Raw genomic sequence first — 22,887 nt, 5'->3', positions numbered from 1 at the left:
GCACTTTCTTCAAGGAGCTTGGTGAACATCCTTAAATCATCCCCCCCCCCCCCTTGACTATCCCTTTCTGTAACAAAGCTTGGAATAGGGTCTGCTTTGGGAGCTTGTTGTCGGGTATCCGGATTATGTGATGTGCCCAACAGAGCTGACTAAGTGTAATTAAGGCCTCAACGTTGAGGATGTGGACAAGGGAGAGCGTACTAACATCATCTTCCTCAACCTTCCAATGGATTTGATGGTTTTTACAAGGGCAACATTGGATGAAGTTCAGAACTGAGATGTTGGTTTACATAAAAAGACACAAAGTGCTTAGAGTAACTCAGCGAGTCAGACAGCATCTCTGGAAGGCATGGATAGACTGAGATTTGGATGACCTTGGTCCTGCTGTGTTTTTGCTGTAGGTTGAATAGTTCTGATTAGTTCCACAATCTGACAAAGTTTGTTGGCAGTAAAATGCAGATTTAAAAGAAGAATCATGATAACCATACAGCCTTGTTTTGAACTCTGTTTTCACAGAGACTAGCTGTGTTGTAGACCTAGTAGAGGAGCATTGATTGAAAGCCATAGATGCAAGGTGAAGACAAGTTTCTGTGTGCAATCAAATTTGAGGACAGTGGCCCTAGTTGGAGTCAGACTTCAGTAAGGCCAGGTAGAGTGTTGGTGCTGCTGTATCTTTTTCCATAGATGAGGATGATGAATATGTGGATTCATGAACGTGTCTATTCACTGCTTGGCTCTAACCTATATGCCTCGGTGCAGGGAATATGCCTTCCACATAATACCTCGTGCAGAAGAATGTTGAGGTAGTAGTGAATGAGATTTGTATCTGCTTCTTTGCCTCCTTTGCATCGATTTGCATTAAAAAAAAACCAGCAGCAGACAACACTCACGGCAGTTCTTCATCAAAATGGAGCATGTTATTTAATAGTTGAAGCCCCATCACCTTTTGGTATAGGTATTTGTAAGTGTGCTAAATTGAAGCAATTGTTTTCCGGATCAGTGCAGATTGGCTAAACCTGCTGCAGCCCAATCTACCTCTATTTTACAAGGTAAAGCTGGCATTTTGGTGCGTAGATTAATTTTAAATGGTATTAGCCTCTCACAAAATGGATGTCCACCTGAGGCAATAAGTTACATTGGAGTGTAATTGGTTCTGGCTGTGTAATGCAATCATGTAAATCAACAGGTAACATGAAATTGTGTCTGCAGGAGAAAGTATCCACACACTTACCCACTTCCAGTGCTTCTTTGCTTCTCGGGTTAGAAAGCTGGGTTTCAATAAATTCACCAGCCTTTTTAAAAAGAAAAAAACACCATTGAAGCATTTAAAATCTCACTATTCATACTTGACATTCTTGGAAACAGCACTAATGTTTATGCTGAAGACATATGCATCTTACCCATGTGGAGGGAATTGTAGGTGCCATTCAGTGCAGGGTATAGGAATAGCATTGACCCTCCTAGCTTTGACCTGCCCACAAAAGAAACATCACATTTCATGAACATGTGTCCATAAATAGAAGATGCAAGATAATCAAAGTGCACTTTAGACATGTGTTCTAACCATTGAACCGTTTACATCAACCTGTCTGTTAAGATCTGTATAGAAAGGAACTGCAGATATTGGTACATACCGAAGATAGATACAAAGTGTTGGAGTAATTCAGATGCTCAGGTAGCATCTCTGGAGAAACATGATGGGTGACATTTTGGATTGGGATCCTTCTTTAGTCTGAAGACTTGTCCCGACCCGAAACATCACCTGTATTTTTTCTCCATAGAAGCTGCCTGACCTGCTGAGTTATGGGGCTGTCCCACTGTACGAGCTAATTCAAGAGTTTTCCCGAGTGTCCCCTGATTCGAATTCGGAGAATTACAGTAATAGCCGCTCGTAGGTACTCGGGGCTCTCGTGGACATTTTTCAACATGTTGAAAAATCTTCACGAGTCTTCACGAGCTTACCGCGTTTCCCGAATACCTGCCGTTAGCGTTACAAGCCGCTAAGAGATGTCCCGAGCTCCGACGTACCCGCTACATACATTCTACGTGCTTACCACGAGTTTGATTTTTGTTTAAACTCGGGAGAGCTCTTGAATTAGCTTGTACAGTGGGACAGCCCCTTTACTCCAGCACTTTGTGCCTATCTCTGTTAAGATCTCTATTTAGATGCCTCTCATTATTTTTCTTGGCATCTCACAAGCATATTGACTGACTGGATTTAAGTATGTGGCACTTCATGGCAATCCAAAGGAAAGTGCCCTTTTCCCTGTTTATTTTGACTACTTTATCTCGTTTTATATTTTCCAGTGTTAGTGGTCAGTTGGTGGCGCTGTTGATCTTAGAAGGAATCAGTAAATGCACTGCAATCTCAATACAACAAAGTTGTCTTAATGCTAGGTGTTAAGACTACTGTTTTATAAGTGAAACTAAAATTTACATAAATTCTGTCCTAGAGCCTTGATATTCTGAAACTGCAATGTATCAAAACATATCAAAGTTATATCAAAGTTGCAATGCACAAGAAAAAGAGTATAAAATTATATTTTCAATTTGCAGATTGCTCAGCGGTACTTTATTGTCACGTGTATCAAACATAGTGAATTTTCTTTTTGCATACAGATCAGTGACAATCCTACAATATATTAGGCACAATCATACCAAGTATAACTGTGTAAGATAGTAGACCACACTGAGTCTGTATGCAAGAGTCGCCACATTTTAGGCGTCATTCTGTACCTTCAAGTCCAAATTTAAAAAAAAGATGTTAGAATCTTAACTTGGGCATAAAAACCTGTTGACCTGGTGGTGGCACTGGATTGGAATTGCAGGGGTCGTACTGGCCTGGTGATATGTTGATGTTCTCTACCAGTTTGCTCACCAGCATTGTTCTGTCCCTCTGTCCACCGCCCCCACCATCCCAAGGGTCCTGCCATTTATTACATTTAGATTCCATATAGAATTATATTCTGCTAATTGTAGAGAGCAGGAACATAGAATAGTCCAGCACAGTAAGAGGCCCTCTGGCCCACAATGTCCATGACAAACATGATGCCAAAATAAACCAATCTCCTCTTCCTGCGCATGATCTATAACCCTAATTAAAACCTTCTGGGATGCCATCGTCATATCCATGACACTGTCCAACCACCTCAGCAATCAGAGTAAGGATGCTTTTATGCAGCGGCGGTGGAAAGCATGTCCGGGAACATCTGTCTCGCAAGGACAAGAAGGCTCTGCACGTTCAACCATGGCATCACAAGAACTATACACAGGCAACTCCACAAACAAAATCATGAACCTCTCTAACAGACTGTTAGCCGCTACGAAACATCCGTTGCCATGTTGCTTTGAGGCAATTCGGACTGTAAACGCCTTTCTCACCAGTACAGTACAGAACTGTACAGAACGTTTTTCCTTCTATGTAAAAAAATGTGTGTTATAATTGTTTGTTCAACTTGCATGACCACACTGCTGAAAAAATACTTGACTAGACTCATGCCCGTTTATCCGTGTGTCCAGATAAATGCTTATCTGTCAGGCATCAACAGGTTCTATGAAATGCTTTTGAAAGTGGGTTAAATGGAAAATTAATTGTGTTCAACTTGTGACCACTGCTGAAAAAAATAGTAGGTTTATGTAGAAAGCTTTCAGTGGAAAGGTTTATGAAATGGTTTCTGCCACCTATTTCAGTCACATTGCATATCGTCATTCTACCTTTAATAATCACTGGCAAGCTGTGTGGTGATGAAGGAAGGCAATAAATAATGCAACTGGTTCTGGCTGGGTGCTGAAATCACATTGATAAGATCCCAGTGCAAATTTTGCGTGCGTTCTGCACTGGGTCATTAGTGCCAGTTAATCACACATCAAGTTCTCAGTGTGAATTATCATGGGCTATCCAGCTTTGCCCCACTGGGAAACCTATCATCATAATCGATAAAAGTGTGCAATTTTGTGTGCATGTGTATGCACAAATGCATGTTTAGGGTGGTCATTTTACAAGAGCATACAATTCAACACTTTTTGCTTAGATTTCTAGATGGAACTACAGATTGCTGAAAGTCTCTTTAAAGTTCACCTTTATTGTCAATAATAGAACTAATCAACATAAAAATATGCTGCAGTAAATTAGATGATGGGGGTCATTTTGGGACACTGTTGTACTAAATGTAGTACTAAATTTACCTGTATCAAGATGAAATTACAATTTCAGACAGAAATTTGAATATTTTGGAAAGTAAACAGTGCTAAGTATAATTCAAATGATTCACAAAGTTATGTTTAGAAGCAACGTCGCTACCGTCATCCCTAGTGTTGAAAGAACGTGCAGTATTTTAAAAAGTGATTAATATGTTTTGTCTGTTTTTTTTCAAAGTGTAATGAGCAGACAAAAATGATCTTGTATTTACTTTATGTTAATTAACAGAGGATTTCACACCAGTTATATTCAAGTCCGAACCAATCACAAAGATTGAAAGGCAAGTTCCACCATACAATGGTTTTGGATCGGAGGAGGATTCGTACAATTCTACTTTAAGCCTGGAGCCCAAACCTCCACAACGTAATATGATAAAATTTATGGAAAAAGACAGGTAAAACAAAACACTGAATGAAGGATCTAAGACAATTGTTAATTTGAGGGATTTGACTGATATTATGAACTCTATCTCTGTCATTTACTATTTGTCCTTTTTGTCCATTAGCAAAATTATTTAAGTAAAAATTGTAAATCAATGAGGGAATTTCAAAATCATCACTTTTTCCCTGAACATATTTTTGAGAGAAGACTGTATTAGATTTTAATTGCAGGGGCATGATTGTTTAGAAACTGGATTAAGGGAAATGGGGGTTTGTTGCTGCTGTATCACTTGTACACATTCTTGATGACAAAATTTACGAAGGAAATATTCCTCATTTGCAGTGAGGGATCCAATGGCTCTTTTGGGTAAATTAACTTGATAAAGAAGCCTCTACCAAAATGGCAACTGACAGTTTCCACTGCAGAATGCACACATGCTTGTGGCTCATTCCATTGGCATTTTAGGAGGCTACTTTATAATTGTAAGAAACAATATCAAGGGCTTTTTTCATATTCATCAGTCCAAAAAGGTTAATTTTTGTATTCTTAACATACTTTGAGATCTTCTCTCTACCTCCATAATATTATCAAAAGGTTAGCCTTTCTGTGTCTTATCCAATAATGTTCTTAATTTTTCTTGATTAAATTCTCTTATTTCTTAAAGAATTTCAATAAAGACGTGAGATATGACTTGTCTTTTACACGTCTTTCAATGGTTCAATGGTTCTTTATTATCACTTGTACCAAGGTACAGTGAAATTTGATTTGCCATACAGTCATACATTTTAAAAAAAGCAACAAGATACATAACTACATAAAGATTAAACATAGACTTAAACAGCCACCACAGCGGCGTGTGAGAATCCCCAGGGCACACAGCATAAGCGTAGACGCATAGCCACCAGTTCAATGTCCAGGCCACACACACACTCCTTCGCTGTGATGTGACCAGAGTTGTACCAACCGCTGTCACTCTCTCTGCATTCCCTGTTCACCTGAACAGTCAGAAAGCCATCACACTCACACCAGACTCCGGGATGTCCCCATGGAGTGATGTCCCCACAAACACTGAAATCACTGCACTCATGGCACTCTGAGTCCACACCAGTGCAGGCAGCAGGTCCATCTTGTTTTTCGGCAACCTCACATTCTCCACTGATGGAAGGCAAATAACTCGTACCTTCTTTCCTCCTTTTCTACCGCGGTCGGGACAATCAAGAAACAACCGGGGCTATCGAAGCTCCTGCATCGGGGTGATCGAAGCTCCCGAGATCGGGGCAGTCGAAGCTCCTACAGTTGGAGCTCCCGAAGTGGATCCCTAACAAAGGGACTGCCAGCTCCACGGTGTTAAAATTTGAATGATTGTGCACTTTTGATATTTCACTCAAACTTCTCGCAACGATCTGCAATGCAGATCATCAGGGTTCCTAATGCCTCTGTTCCGCGAGTTTTTTAAACTATTTCTCTATCTGCAATTTTTCTCAAATCGCCTTGTTAAGTCGATCATCATTACCATGATCTTCAGTTGAAACCCAGGCAAAGAGCTCACATAGTGTCTGGTTCATTCGTTTATCATTCATGAGCAGATTTCCATTTTCATCATATACTATATCTATAATTTATTTTAATATTAATTTACTATTTTGCTTACATGCCTCCCTTAACTACTCTGATTGTTATTGTCTTTCTTTCTATATCTGTTGTGTGCTCAACACCTGTGACATAGTTTAACCTGTGACATGAAGCCAAAATGTGAAACATAGTAAATAACATTTATTTTTGCAAACTTTTTTTTTCAGACAAGGATTGGAAAGCAATGTGCTCCGGTTTATGGCCAGATTAATTACAAATGACGAAATTAACAATGATAGGAAATTTATAATATCCTATTTTTTGAGCGATGACACCATTAGTATTTTTGAACCTCCAAAGGATAACTCAGGTAATAATCTATCTTAGTTTATGCTTTGACTTTCAAACAAGGGCTGTGTAACCAACATTTCTGTATACATAAATAATGCCATTATAACTTAGGGCCGACAGCACCAGAGACCTGGGCTCAAACCTGACTAGGGGTGCAATCTGTGTGGAGTTTGTACATCCTCGCTGTGACCACGTGGGTTTCCTCCGGGTGCTCCGATTTCCACCCACATTCGAATGACATGCAAGTTTGTAGGTTAATTGGCTTCTGTAAGATGTCACCTGGTGTGTAGGATAGAACTGGTGTATTGCTGATCACTGGTCAGCGCAGACTTGGAGGGCCGAAGGGCATGTTTTCATGCTGTATCTCAAAAAAAAATAAAACAACTAAAAAGGTAAATTCCAAATTTCCATTATGGGGCATGACTGAACAGAAATTTTCAGGACAAATAATGTTTATTATTAAATTATATCTGTGTCGCTCAGTACAAATCAAATTGGATTTAATACTAAACCGGGCGATATTTTTGGATTGAAACCTTGTTTAGTATTAAATTTAGTCTTTCTTGCCAAAGTTTCACTTGAGACCGATGCTCTTGGATCTTAATTGTTAAATGCAAGGTTAACTGGTGCTTGCCAAAGATAGTCACAAAGTGCTGGAGTAATTTAGCAGGTCAAGCAGCATCCCTGGAGAAAAAGGATGGGTGATGTTTCAGATTGGGACCACCCTTCAGACTGAAAGTAGAGGCGAGGGAACTGGAGGTAAGGGAACACCAGAACAAAACAGGGCCAGTAACAGATGACCAAGGAAGAGTAGAGCCCATAATGGCCCATTGTTAGCTGGCGAAGAGGTGATAATGAAAGGATACAAGGGTGCAAACAGTGGAACTAGAAGAATGACTAGGGTGGGGGATGGAGGAGAGAGGCAATGCAGGAGTTACTTTAAATTAGTGAAATCAGTGATTAATGTTCATACTGCAGGGTTGTAAACTGAAATACGAGCTGCTGTTCCTTTAATGGCCTCACTTTGACAGTGGAGGAGGCCCAGAACAGGAAGGTCGGTATGGGAATGGGAAGGGAAGCAAAAATGTTTGGAAACCGGGAGATCGCATAGGCCAAGGCAGACTGAGCATAACTATTCAGCAAAACAATCGCTAACCCTATTCGTTCTACTAGTTCCACTAGTTTCACTGTTCGAAGGGTCCCGACCCGAAACGTCACCCATCCTTTTTCTGAGTTGCTGTCTTACAGAGCCAGTGATCTGGGTTCAATCCTGACTATGGGTGGTGGTGTCTGTCTAGAGTTTGTATGATTCCCCCATGAGCTAGGGTTTCCTCCCGCACTCCAAAGGTGCACAGGTTTGTAGACCAATTAGTAAAATTTAAATTGTCCCTTGTGTGTGTAGGATAAAGTTAGTGTGGGGGTCTAGAAGAATGACTAGCTGGGGGATGGCTGGTCGGCGTGGACTCATTAGGCCGAAGGGCCTGTTTCCGCGTTGTATCTCTAAAACTAAGCTACTCTTCGTGATGGTGTGACATAGGGCTGGATGACCAGAATGTATTATGATGGATTGTTCTAACTAAATCTGTTTTAGTAACAAACATAGATTGTGCAATGTATGAGATTTTTAATTAAAACTTTTCTCATTGACATTCTATAAATGTTTTCTGTTTTTTTGGTAGCAAGAAGTATCTCTATTATCAAGGTTTGAAGATCATGAAACATTTTTTTAAAATCTGATACATTAAACTAATACATTATTCCTACAGGTATTATGAGCGGTAAATTTTTGGAAAGAGGACGAGTAAAAATACCTGGCCAGGAACTGTTTAAGAGTGAGCTATCTGAATATTTTACTCAGCAGGATCTGTTTGTTGGAGCTAAACTCTGTTTCTATGGGAATTACTTTTGCCTGGTAGATGCTGATGAGTATACTTTCTGTTACATGGAAAAGAATGCAGATGAAGTAAGTTATGTAACACTTTGATTTTTCTCTTTATTTGTTGCTTCCTTTCAAATGTTGGCTTAGCCGTAAATCACAGAAAGCAAAGTAGTTATTTACCGTATCCTGTATCTGTATGCTGTGGGCAGCCCGATTGAAATCGTATAATTTTTCCACTGACTGGATAGCACACAACAAAAGCTTCCCACTGTACCTTGGTACACCTGACAATAAACCAAACTAAACTAAACTACTAATGTGCAACTATTCAGCAAATTAACGCTCTTTCAATATTATTTAGGGGCATTTGGTCAAAGAACATATTTCATGGGGGTCTTTCATCCTCTTAAGTCTAAGGACATAAATACTTCTTTATCTGCGTCCTTAATTCTACAGGGATGAAGGTTGCCCAAACTTCCTCATAACAGCAGTTAAATGTGTGACTCCCACCTTGCGGAAATAGGCAATGAATTGTCACAGTGTAACCATTCTATCCAAGAACAGCCTCAAGAGAGGCCACTAATAAAGGCTTTATATAAATGGCTTGTTACCGCTGGAATCTAGAAGGATGAGGGGGAAATCTCATTGAAACTTGCTGAATAATGAAGGGCCTAGATGGAATAGATGTGGAGAGGATAGTAGAGAGGTTTGCAATAGTGGGAGAGTCTAGGACCAGAGAACACAGCATTAGAAAGGAGAAGAGGAGGAATTTCTTTAGCCACAGGGTGGTGAATCTGTGGAATTCATTGCCACAGATGGCTGTGGAGGCCAGGTCATTGGGTATTTTCAAAGCAGATATTGACAGATGTTGCTTAGCAACGGTGTCAAAGGTTACAGGGAGTGGGGGGGGGGGGGAATGGCGTTGAGAGGGAAAAAGATAGATCAGCCATGACTGAATGGCAGAGTAGACTCGATGGGCCAAATGGCCTAATTCTGCTCCTATGTCTTATGATCTTATGCAATGGTTGTCATAAACATGGTCCAACTCACACCCATGAAGAAGGATTGCCGGCCTGAAACATTATCTCTGTTTTCTCACTATGCTGTCTGAGTTGTAGATATTTCCAGTAGTTTATGTTTTTATTTCAAATTTGCTTTTTTTTTGTTTCAGTCCCATGATCCGTTCTCATAGCATGAGTCAAACTATCAACATAGCTTCTGCATTTTGGGTTGTATTCCGGGGAGCACTGGTAAATGTGATATAAGGTCACAAGTAGACATCCAGGAGTGGGAAATGATTGATATTAAACTATGTTCATAATTGATGCTAATAGCTGGCAATTCTGACTGAGCTACTTGGGCCCATTTAAACAGGAACTCTCAGCTTTCACATGTGTACTGTCAACTATGTAAGTTTGGGATTCACATAAAATCCAGCTTGAAACCAGAGTTTTAATAGATTTTTAAAGTCACTGAAAGACTATGAGGAACCTCTTACAGCTTTTACATTTGTCAAAGCTCAGGGTGGAGCCTAGTAGGCTGTCAAAGGCTTGTAAAGGTGTTTTTGGTGATGCTTTCTCCCTCTGCCACCTGAAGTCTAGTACCTGCTCATACCTCCCCATTGGACTCTGAATGCAGTGGACAAGCAAGATCAGCCCTTTGTGTACAAACCTGTGAAGTATGAATAGTGTGTGTGGGGAGTGGGGTTGAGGGGGAGACCATGCATGGTGTGTGGTCTCTAAACTAGCAGAGTCTGAGCTACAAAAGTAGATTTTTTTCCTGCTGCACTTCATTATTTATAGAGAAGACAGGAAAGGGAACAAAGAGTATTGATTAATGTACTCAGTTTCACTTTTGGACAAGTGATATATTGTGATGTACTAGGATGGACATTGGATTGAGAGGAAATCAAAATGCTGAACATCTGAAGTAAAAACAACCCCATTTTGGAAGTGGAAATCCCTCAAAATTCTCATTAATTATTGTTTCCTTTTAAAAAATCGTTGTTTCAGCACCCCTGAAAACGGTCCCCAAATTTGTCACAGAACAATATGCAGCAAGGTATTGTGGTGTCACTGTGACAGATTCCATGCTTGTATGGAATGGATACAATAAGTGAATAATATAATCTAGAGAGATAAGCAAATAATGGTTATTTGCTTATGGTTGCAGTCCTGCATTCTTATGCCGGAAGATTACTATTATAGCAACATTAAATAGCAATGTTACAAAATTTTGAGATTTTAAAAATCAAGTCTGCAATTTATCCCATCAGATAAAGCATAACAATAAGTTTAATTTGACACCAAATTCACTTTCATATCTCAAGTATTAAAAAAGTTATGGCCATTTTCATACTCGGAAATTAGCATCTTGTTCCCTATTGATTTTCAATGGACATTACAAAAAAGCTGTGATCTTGGATAGTCAAAAGCCCATTTCTTAAGGAAAGATTAACATTTTTAAATAGCCTAAGTGTCCAAAGATTATTCACAAATAATTCACAATATAACATGATTTTTATATCTAATTTACATTAATTTATAGGCCAAATGGAAGGAATTTAGTGTCCAATTGCTGTAAATAAATGCCCATTTAAATCGGCTTTCTAGTGGGTTCATGTGAACGCGCTGGTTTAGAACGTTCACATCGCGCTGGATTAGTGCCCTCAAATGCCGAGAAAAATACTGCGGGATATAAAAAAGCCCAAAATGAACTACTCGCTATAGATAACTTGATATACAGGGTTATATATATGCCCCATTTAATGTAAAAATAAGGTACATACCTTTAATTGTTTGCTTTATAAAACCCTGGGGCTGCGAGAGGTTGCGGAATGAGAGAGTAATTTTAAAACTATTATAACTATATTATCGAGGCCTATAAAACTAATAATACCTTTTGCGACCTGGTCTTGCAGCGATTTTTCGTTAATGATTTACTAGGCTGAACATCTGCGATTAGAACAGCCTAGTAAAAATCGCGTTTTAAACCCGCCCCCTCCAAACAGCGCCAAAATCGCGGACATGGCTGTGGGCAGATTCCCAATGACGATTCAGGTAGGTTTTGTAACATACCCACATTAAATGAACAGCGCAAATATGTAATTTTAGATGTTTCACTATACAGAGAGTAACCAGTGAAAATGCAGAATTTAATTAACGTTTATTTTCATTGCTAATAGTTTATTTTAACATATTCATTTTTTTCATTCTCTGATTTCATCTGAATGTTATCTTTTTCTAACTTATCTTCTATCAGTACCAGAAGGCCAATATTTGCACAATTTTGACCAAGCTTAAATCAACTGGTAATACACATTCCCTTGAAATTAAAAGGATGCTTGCATCTCATGATCTTCATAGAACTGGAATAATCAATTACGATCAGTTCAGGTGAGTTTCATAATACTTATTTGGATCAGTTAACAATATATTCTCTTTTTAAACATTTGCATATTTTTCATCAGTTGTTTGTGTTTTATTCCAACCAAGAGGCAGAATAAAACACATTTGAAGATCAGCAAACCTAGTAATGATTTATACATTAACTCAATAAATCTGAGGAGGAACTGTTAGTAATCGACAAGGAAGGAAGGTTGTATTGAGTCAAAATTCATGACAATATTTTGATAATAACGTGATCCTTAGTACTCTTCAGAAAAAATATCTATTAATTTTAGAGGACCTCACTTCTACAGTGATTCCAAATATTAATGGATTTGTGTAACAATTATTAGTAATTCTTGGGAACAATATAACGTAATAAAATAGAACAGTACAGCACAGGAACTTTGATTAGTAAGGGCATTAGGGGTTATTGTGAGAAGTCTGGAGAATGGGGTTGAGAGGGAAAGATAGAACAGCCAGGATTGATTGGTGGAGTAGACTTGATGGGCCAAATGGCTTAATACTGCTCCTAGAACTTATTAACTTATGAACAGGCCCTTTGGCCCATAATGTTTGTGCTGAACCTGATGCCGTTTAACTGATCTCATCTGCCTGGTACATGATCAATATCCCTGTATTCCCTGCACATATATGTGCCTATCCAAAAATCTCTTAAAATCCATTTATTGTAACTGCCTCCACAACCACCCTTGGCAATGCGTTCCAGGCCCCCACCACTCCTTGTGTGAAAAGAGAAGAAAGCATTTATTGACAAGTATTTGTTGCAAAGTGAATGGCTTCTATGTCATTGGTTTGGAAATTTGATTACTCAAATTACAGGATATAATAGAGTATGGTTTGCAATTCCACATATACCACAGTGCATTAAAGTCAGCCCTATTAGAGATGTATATGTTTGTAGTAAGAGTATTAGATGCATGTATTATAATACAGCCTGTTCCTTCTCCAGTAGTCTCTTATTTAAATTACAACCATCTACAGAATAAAACAGGTAACACTGAAATTCATTTAAAAAAGGAATGTGATGGTATTAATGTATTTCAATTCCATATAAATCCATGCTGCTGTTCTTTATCACAAAGATAGAGCTGGTCAAAATCAGTTCTGCTTCCAAGCTTACTAATTTGACAAATGTTGCAAATATTATTTCACATTGGTCACTCTCTTCCTTTGCTTGTAAAATTCAGGAATTATTTTTTTTAAATTTGGCTTTGATTAAAAACAATTTTTTTTTGTCCCAAATTCATATTAAGGATCCGAATACTGAATATCTATCACCACTTTCTTTCCAACTTCTTCACTATTATTTCCTCCATCACTTGTCCATCCGTATTAGTGAATTTGAGGGCCTGAGAACTAATCAGCCACAGATGCTGGAGAAATTACTGCAATCACTTGTGGTCCATGCAGTTGCATTCTAACACTGGGCGGCACAGTGGCGCAGCGGTTTCCGCATTGCATCTGGAGTAACACAGCGGGTCAGGCAGCATCTCCGGAGAATATGGATAAACTAAGTTTCATGTCGGGAATCTTCTTCAGATCTTTCTTGTATACTCATCTGAAACATCATCTATCTATCTTCTCCAGTGATGCTGCCTGACCCACTGAGTTATTCCAGCACTCAGTAAAAGATGTTAAACGCTTCACAAGTATGAATCTTTTGGGCCCTTGGCACATAATTGGGAGAATCCCCATGATGTGAAAAAGTGCACCTGATGTGCTTAGAATCTTATGGAGGCTCTTGTGAATAGTTTGGGAGAAACAGGTTATACCAAGGGTTTGGCATAGAGCAGGGTGAATTTTTATCCCCAAAGATAAAAGTTGTCAGTTTAGGCCTATATGTCTCCTAAATGTAGAAGGCAAGATTTTCTTTAGCATTTGTGTAATAAGGCACCAGATTCAGACAGCCAAGCTCGAAATAAGAGATTTGCATGCAGTGTTTTTGGACCAGGCCAATGCTTTTGGATCAGTATAATTTGAAGTGCTTTTGATTTCTTTAGAGTTCCAGGATCGATAATAAATTTAGTGAAAGCATATTTCCAAAATGTCTGAATGTGTTTTAGTACAGCAAACTTTACGATAGCATGGCAGAGACTGAAGATGGGCATTATGGCAGGGTGTAGTATTTTCCCGTTAGCCTTTACAATGGTGATGGAGCTAGTGGTTAGAGCATCATGGGGGGTCGTTGGCTGGAGGACGGGCTGTGCCTCCCTCCAATTGTACAAGAAGATTATTAGAGAAGTTAAATAATAATCTTAAATGGGCTAAATTGAAGATTAAGCCTAGTAAATCAAGGAGTATTTCTTTGGTAAGAGGAAAGGTACTAGAAATAAGGTTCGAAAGTTCAAAAGGATCAAAGGTCAGTTTACTGTCATGTACCAATTAAGGTACAGTGAAACTCAAATTACCATACAGTCATACGAAAAAAAAGCACCAAGCCACACAACTACATAAAAGTTAACACAAACATCCACCACAGCGGATTCCCATACATTTCTCACTGATGGAAGGCAATGAAGTCCAATCTTTTTTCCTCTTGATTCTCCCGCGGTCGAAGCAGTCGAACCACCCGCACAGTTGGGCTGATCGAAGCTCCACTGCTGGCTATCGAAGCTCCCGCGTCGGGGCGATCGAAGTCCCCGCGTCGGGGCCGTCAAAACTCCTGCGGCTTAAAGCTATCAAAGTCGGTCTCTAACCAGGGACCGCGAGCTCCACGATGTTAAAATCCGCAGGCTCCCGCAGTTGGAGCTTCCGAGGTCGATCCCCGACAGGGACCGCAAGCTCCACGAAGGTAAGTTCGGAAGGCTCCCACTGATGGAGCTCCCAAAGTGTGCAACCCGTCGAAGTAGGTTAAAAAAAGTTTCCCCCAACCCCCCCCCCCCCACATAAAACAAACTAAAGAACACTAAAACATACATTTAACACATACTAAAAAAGCAACAAAGAAGGAAGGGACAGACAGACTGTTGGCGAGGCAGCAATTGCTGGCGCCATCCGGTGGTAGATTGCTAGATTGAAGATTAAACCCAGTAAGTCACTGAGTATTTATTTGGTAAGAGAAAAGGTTTTGTGTAGATGAAGAAGAAATCCCATCTATAATGGAGAAACCAGTTAAAAGTTTGGGTAAGTGGTATAACAGGAAGTTGCATGACACTGAACAGGTTCAGCAATTTAGAAAATATGTTACTGATGGGTTAGAAAGGATAGAGGTCAGGGGTTCCAAGCAAGTTGAAGTTGTGGTGTTTGCAGTTTAGGTTATTCCCTCGGTTGATGTGGCCATTGACAGTATATGAGGTGCCAATTTCTAAGGTGGAAAGGTTAGAGAGATTGGTTAGTTCATATATTAGGATATGGTTAGGAGTTCCACGTTGTCTTAGTAATGTAGCTTTATATGGGAAAGGGATTCTCCATTTACCGTTGCCGAGCCTAACAGGGGAGTTTAACTGTGCTAAGGTGAGGTTAGAGTTGCAATTATCAGGGAGCAAGGATACCTTGGTTAGTAATCTGATGCCAAGTGTAACTAGAGGGAGAAAGTGGAACTCAAAGCACAAAGCAGAAGAAACACAAGCAGCTCTGAGGCATACAGTCATTGTCGGTAGGGTGCAGCAAGGGAAAGGAGACTTAGAGCTCAGCACAGGGAACCAGTGTGGAGTAAGGCAGGTCCAACAGAGAGGAGGAAACTGGTTGTAGAGCAGGTACGTCATCAGGAGGAAGTAGTGAGATGTATAAGGGCAGTAGCTCAGGTTAAGCAATAGCTCAGTAGCTCACGTTAAGGGTGGGGGGTCTCCGGGCTCCAACCTCCAACTGTTGAGCCTTCCAGAGGTGTCATGGGCTTGACTCAACGAAAACACCAATGAAGGGAGGTGCCCACTTGATAACCACAATGATACACTTGCATCTGCAGGATTCGTTTTTTTTAAAGAACTAGTTAATATGTAGGTAGCTGTTTTTTTGCATACAGAATTATTTATTGTTAGTTGGTATATTTAGTTAGATAGTTAAATAATACTTTGACTTTGGGCTTGGCTTTCTTAGTTGAGCGCTTGTCGTGGAGTTATAGCACAAGTATTTTGTGTTTTATTTGAAATTAGAACTTGTGTATTTACTCTTTCATAGATTATTATTGCTTGTAATAATTTATTATATCTATTGTTTCTGAAAAGGAATATTGTACTTCAGATTGGAGAAGGACACATCAGTGAGCATGAAGTAATTACAGTAGGCCGGTATTATAGCATTCGTCACCAGCAAGATACAGACGTCTGTCTCATATTACATTTAGTTCAAGAGGAGCTAAGAAAAAATGGCTTTGAAGATTTTAAAAAGCTATCTGAGGCTTTCGTCTATGAAGATCGACAAAGGTAATGAACAGAGCAATGAATATCCGAATCATCAATTTTATTACTAAACACAATGACTCCCCTGTTTGTTCTCAGAAATGTTTTAAGATACCATAATTTCTAATTTTACTTCGGAGTCACATGAGTGATTCCGTGAAGAACCCGTTCAGCACGCATACGCGGCATTACGTACAGCAGAGCAACAGCGGCAGGTGGGAGTCGGGCTCTCCCACTATGGAGGTGAAAGAACAGACCGTCAGGTAAGCTGACGTCGGTTTCCTTCACAGGGAGCCTTTGCTGTCCGGCAGAGAAGAAAGGCTCTGCAACAAACCTGTCCCCCGCTCGACTCCACGGAGGAGCGTCCATCTGGGGGGGGGGCAGCAACGGAACAGACCTGTCCCCCGCTCGACTCCACGGAGGAGCGTTTCCATCGCGGGGGCAGCAACAAGGCGGTAGGACCGCTTACCCGGCGCTCCGCTATCCCGACACTGCGCCGAGCCCAGCCCCGCTAGCGCCTCAGCAGCGGGCTGGAAGTAACGCCACGGAGGCGTCCGGCCGGTGGCTCCGACTTATCGGACGGGACGTCTTTCCACCCGCACGGGAGGAAAGACAGCCGCCTGCACAGACCTGCCCCCCCGCTCGACTCCACGGAGGAGCGTTTCATCTCGCAGGGGCAGCAACAAGGTGGTAGGACCGCTTACCGGGCGGTCCGCTACCCCGACACCGTGACCGAGCCCAGCCCCGCTAGCGCCTGAGCAGCGGGCTGGATGTAAAAGCCAAGGAAGAGGCTTTCCGGCCGGTGGCTCCGACTTATCGGACGGGGATGTCTCTCCACCCAGGCGGGGGAGAGACAGCCGCCTGAGCCGCATGGAGCGGCTCTTGGAGCAGGAGCTCCAGCGAGGTGCACCCCAGGAGGGGCGCTCTCGCAGAGGGGGTCAGGCACTCCCTCCACAGTGCCTTGTGCACTGTCCATTGCTTCCTCCTTTCCAGAGGATAGCTTTGGTGACCAGGACTGGGCTGGTCAAGAACAGGGGCAATGGCTGAAGATCTCGGGAGTATGCAAGGGGTGCAGGAACAGGAAGAGCTGCTAGGTGTGGTGTGTGGTGGACAGCTACGTGGAAACCCCACGTGCAGGAGGCGTTAAAAGCCTGACGACAGCCATCACATCGTTTTTTCCTCGTTCCATGGACAAATACGGAGATGACCACAACCTTCGTAAACAAGTCATAAGACCCCAGCCACTGAGCCAGACCCACTGCTCTGTGGCAAAAACCTCACAAAGCATATGAAGGACATGCAAGAGGTTTTACAAAACTTTCAGCTCATGAGGGCAGGGCCGGGACGAGTAACCAAAAACAGTAATTCCTACGCAGCAGCACCCCATCGCATCCATCAGTCAACGTCTACCATATCGGACTGATGAAAGCTCGGGGTCCGCATCTATCACCGAAAGTCTTATTTAGACCAGGGCCCAGAGCGGACCCCATGGAAAATGTGCCACCCCCCAACGTCACCGCCACGTCAGACGACGTGCAACACTCGTTGGACCGGCAGGAAACAGAAGAATACCCATAACCATGGAGGTAGGTGGGTCTGGTTCCTACCAGTATACAGAGCATACCAACACATGGGAGTCTATCACGAGTGATCAGTATATACTCAATGGCATTAGTGAATACAATTCATACTAGAAAAATTGCCACCAGGTCAACATTCACCCCAGAGGGTATTTTTCCTCTCTCCGTTAAAGAAACAAGAGGGACAAGCTGAACTGGTGAGACTAATTACAAAGGGTATCATGGGGAAACCTGAACCCTTGCAATTCGTATCAAATATATTCACTAAACCCTAAAAAGATGGCAGATGTCCCATCATCATTGGCTTAACTTCACTAAATATGTTTGTTAAGTATATACATTTCAAAATGGAACCGGTTGTTACTGCCAAACAACTAAATTCCAAAGGATACTTCATTCATGACAAGCATTCATCTTAAAGATGTTTACCATTTAGTACCATTCACAAGGATCATCGCAGATACCTGAAATTTAACTGGATGGGGCAGCTATAGCAGTTTAAAACATTACCCAATGGGCTCACATCAGCCCAAGAGTGTCACCCAGACACTAAAACCAGCTCTGGCAATATTCAGAAGACAAAAACATATTGTCATGGCATATCTTGATGATATCCTAAATGCAAGACCATGAATTTGACTATGTTAGCTGTTCAGCTACCAAACAGTTATTCGAAACCCTGGGGTTGTCTTACATCCAGATAAATCTAAGTTGAAGCCATCCTCTATCATGGACTACTTGGGCTTCACAATTAATTCAGTCTACGTGACTGTAACATTGCCAAGAGACAACATAGTTGAATTGGCACAATCGTACAACAATTTAATGGTCAACAAACTACCAACTACTCGACAAGTAACAGAGTAATTGGGATAATGGTAGCAGCATTTCCAGCTACATAATTCGGACCTTTGTACCAAAAACGACATACAGGTCATTATGATCGTTTCATGAAGTTACCCACTGAAGTAATATCAGAACTACAGTGGTGGGCAAAAAACGTTTGACATAGTTTCAGCCTATTATCATCACTAACCCTACGTCAGTTATCCAAACAGATGCCAGTGCTCAAGACTGGGGAGCACCTAACTCTATATCCAGCACAAGTAGTAGATGGACTAACCCAGAATCATCGTTACCACTTACACTGGGCATTAATTATCTAGAGATGTTTGGGTGACTTTTTATGGTTTAAAAGCATATGCATAAATATGCATCACTTGCATGTACGGTTATAAATAGATAATACTACGGTGGTGGCCTACATTAACCATATGGGCGGCATAAAATCGGTATCATGCGACAAGTTGGTCAATACAATTTGGCAATGGTGTGTCCAAAGACATATTTGGCTATCAGTAACTTACCTACCAGGTAAGCTAAATACAGTGGCAGACACCAGATCACGTAAATTTAATGACAACATCGAATGGATGTTAAAACCCCCAAAAATATATATTTTTCACAAAAGTTATCAAGCAATATGGCACGCTAGATATCGATTTATTTGCATCTAGACTAAATCACCAGGTACCTATGTATGTCGCTTGGGAACCAGACCCTGAGGCAGCAGCGGTAGATGCGTTCGCGCTGGATTGGGGAAATTTTTCTTCTATTCATTTCCTCCCTTCTGCCTCATCAGTCGGGGGCTACGCACAGTACAAATGGACTCTGCTTCAGGTATTTTGATAGTACCCGACTGGCCTACACAGCCATGGTTCCCAATACTCCATGACATGGTTGTTGGAACTCCGATGGTATTCCCCAGTGACCCAGAGTTATTAACACCCAGTGTTGGGCACAAGCCACCCGTGCCATGAGAAAATCAAACTCCTGGGTTGCAGATGCTGCACAAACCACTTCTGGGACTGGGATTATCATAACAAACCGTCGACACCATGTCAGCATCCCTCTGAACATCCACTAAAAAACAGCACTTGTCCAGCATCAAAAAATGGGAGAAGTACTGCTTGGATACAGGGACCACCTACTCAACCGCTACAGTTACCAACGTACTGGAATTCCTGGCGAACCTTCACCACGATGAAGGACTTCAGCTACAGAGCCATCAACACAGCTAGAATTGCCCTGCCTGTCTATTTAAAACCAGCTCCAGGACAACAGGCCATGGGGTCCCACCAGCTGGTGGTCAAACTAATGAAGGGTATTTACAACTCTAACCCCTAGACCAAGGTACACCCATATATGGGATGTCAGTGTGGTCCTGACATACCTCAGGGGATGCCCACCAGCCAGATCCCTCAACCTGAAACCATCTATGCTCAAAACACTCATGTTGATGGCACTTGTAGCTGCACAGAGGGTCCAGTCACTACACCTATTGCGACTGGACACCATGCTCACAGCTCCAGACCAGATCTCTGTCGTTATCCAGGGAATGATCAAACAGAGCAGACCAGGAACACCTAATCCAGTCGTGGAATTCCGGGCTTACCCGCCAGAAACACGGTTATGTGCCATGACCCTATTATCCTACATAGACACAACCAAAATATTCGAGGGAGATGAAAAGCCTTGTGGGTCAGTCATAAAAAACCTTATGGTCGGGTGACGAGCCATTTCGAGATGGCTCAAGCAGGTGCTAAAAGCTGCTGGGATAAAAACTAACATGTACAAAGTTCATTCCACCAGGGCAGCATCCACGTCGACGGCTAAAAGAATGGACGTGCCTATAAACCACATCCTGGCTACAGCAGGATGGTGGGGGGAAAGACCGTTCAGAAATTTTATAATAAGCCGTTGGCAAAACCTGTTTTATTTGCAGGAAAGATTTTACAGACTGCAAATATTTAATTTAAGCCCAGGGGAACAATTTAATTTCTTTGTTGTTATTGTTAAAAAATACCATTGTGTTTTTCTACAAACAGATTCATTGGTTGATTACGATAACACACTTCCTCCCTCAAAGACTTCGGCAGTGATGTAGTAATAACTGTTACACGGTTTGAAATCACAGAGCTTTGAAATCTTCACGGAATCACTCACGTGACTCCGAAGTAAAATAGTAAGATTAAACGAGAACTTACCAGTTTGAAGTTTGATCTGTATTTTATGAGGAGTTACGATGAGGGATTACGTGCCCTCCGCTCCCACCCTCAATAAAATGGTCAAATTCATAAACTGATGTCTCCTTATCTTTACTATGTTTACTTCAATAACTGTGTCTATCTGTGATTCCACACCGCTGCTTTGAAGTATGCCGCGCATGCGTGCTGAACGGGTTCTTCACGTAATCCCTCATCGTAACTCCTCATAAAATACAGATCAAACTTCAAACTGGTAAGTTCTCGTTTAATCTTACTATTATATTACCTACACCCCTCACATTAACTCTCTGCCCTCTGATTATAAAAACACAGCTCAGTAAACAATTATTTATGATTCATGGAATTAAGTAATTTGTGTAACTGTAACAAGAAACCAGGCATATTTGGCGATTTCTACCATTCCCTTGTATTTGCCTCAAAAATGGCTCTTAATGCATTAATACATGCCTACTGCAGTTTGAAGAAGGGTCCCAACCCAAAACGCCGCCAGCCATTTCCTCCACAGATGCTGCCTGACCCACTTTCCTCGAGCACTTTGTGTTTTACACAGGATTCCAGCAACTGCAGTTCCTTATATCTCAATGTCTTTGATTATTGATTGTAAAATACAGTAAAATTGAATATCATGTGTAAATTATGCAAGTTGCCTTTTTTCCAATGTTGTTATATTGTACATTCACATAATTAAAACAGACAAAATAACAATGGAAACATGTAATGGATTATATAGTCATACAACATGCAAACAGACTCTTCGGCACAACTCTTCCCTGCCGACCAAGTCCCATCTAAACTAGTCCCATTTGCCGACTTTTGGCCCACATCCCTCTAAACCTTTCCTATCCATGTACAGTTCCAATGTCTTTTAAATGTTGTTATTGTACCTGCTTCAACTACTTCCTCTGGCAGCTCGTTCCATTCAGCCACCACCCTCTGTGGAAAATGTTGTGCCTCAGGTTTTTATTAAATCTTCGCCCTCTCACCTTAAAAATATGCCCTCCAGTTCTTGATTCTTCTACAATGCAGAAAAAGACTATTCACCCGATCTGTTGCCCTCATGATTTTATACATTAACCTTTTGTGTATTAACCAGCATCTGCAGTTTGTTTCTACTACTGATACAATGTTAATCCCTTACAATAGACAATATATAATTGGTGCAGGAGTAGGCCATTTGGCACTTCGAGCCAGCACTGCCATTCACTGTGATCATGGCTGATCATCCACAATCAGTACCCTGTTCCTGCCTTCTCCCCATATCCAATAACTCCGTTATTTTTAAGAGCTCTATCCAACTCTCTCTTGAAAGCATCCAGAGAATCAGCCTCCACTTCCTTCTGAGGCAGAGAATTCCACAGATTCACAACTCTCAGGTTGGAAAAGTTTTTCCTCATCTCCGTTCTAAATGGCCTACTCCTTATTCTTAAATTGTGGCCCCTGGTTCTGCACTCTCACAACATCGGGACCATGTTTCCTGCCTCTAGCATGTCCAATCCCTTAATAATCTTATATGTTTCCATAAGATACCCTATCATCCTTCTAAATGCCAGTGTAGACAAGCCCAGTCGCTCTATTCTTTCAACATATGACAGTCCAGCCATCCCGGGAATTAATCGTGAACCTATGCTGCACTCCCTCAATAGCAAGAATGTCCTTCCTCAAATTTGGAGACCAAAACTGCACACAATACTCCAGGTGTGGTCTCACCAGGGCCCTGTACAGCTGCAGAAGGCCTCTTTGCTCCTATACTCAATTCCTCTTGTTATGAAGGCCAACATGCCATTACCTTTCTTCACTGCCTGTTAGTGGACAATTGGCAATAACAGACACCATTCCCCCCCACTATGGTCTGTTATATGAGGATTTATTGTACCAATGAAAATTCGGTTCTTAAAGTTCTCTTTGCCAAAAACAAGCAATCATTTTGCAAGGTGACAAATGAAATGTCCAAGATGCTTAATGGGATTACTAAACAAAAATCTGCAGCATGTGTAGAAAGCTAATATAAGATTAAAATGCATTTGCTGAGGAATTGCAGTTGACACTCTGCTGCACCTTACTTCCACAATCCTAGTAATTATGTTTATCCATCATCTAATGTTGATAAGTTG

The 22,887-nt window shown here is 41.2% G+C and overlaps 1 protein-coding gene across 1 annotated transcript in view; it reads left to right on the top strand.

Annotated features, from left to right (window-relative positions):
- efhc2 (EF-hand domain (C-terminal) containing 2) overlaps positions 1 to 22,887 on the top strand; it is a 61,377-nt gene that overhangs the window by 30,730 nt on the left and 7,760 nt on the right. The window contains exons 8-12 of the mRNA XM_055644639.1: positions 4,427 to 4,592; positions 6,379 to 6,521; positions 8,269 to 8,465; positions 11,643 to 11,776; positions 15,955 to 16,152. Coding sequence (XP_055500614.1) covers positions 4,427 to 4,592; positions 6,379 to 6,521; positions 8,269 to 8,465; positions 11,643 to 11,776; positions 15,955 to 16,152 — 838 coding nt within the window. The remainder of the gene's footprint in view (positions 1 to 4,426; positions 4,593 to 6,378; positions 6,522 to 8,268; positions 8,466 to 11,642; positions 11,777 to 15,954; positions 16,153 to 22,887) is intronic.

Source organism: Leucoraja erinacea, chromosome 13 (genome assembly GCF_028641065.1).
Source record: "Leucoraja erinacea ecotype New England chromosome 13, Leri_hhj_1, whole genome shotgun sequence".
NCBI classification, from domain to species: Eukaryota; Metazoa; Chordata; class Chondrichthyes; order Rajiformes; family Rajidae; genus Leucoraja; species Leucoraja erinaceus.
This window is presented reverse-complemented; position numbering and strand designations above follow the sequence as displayed.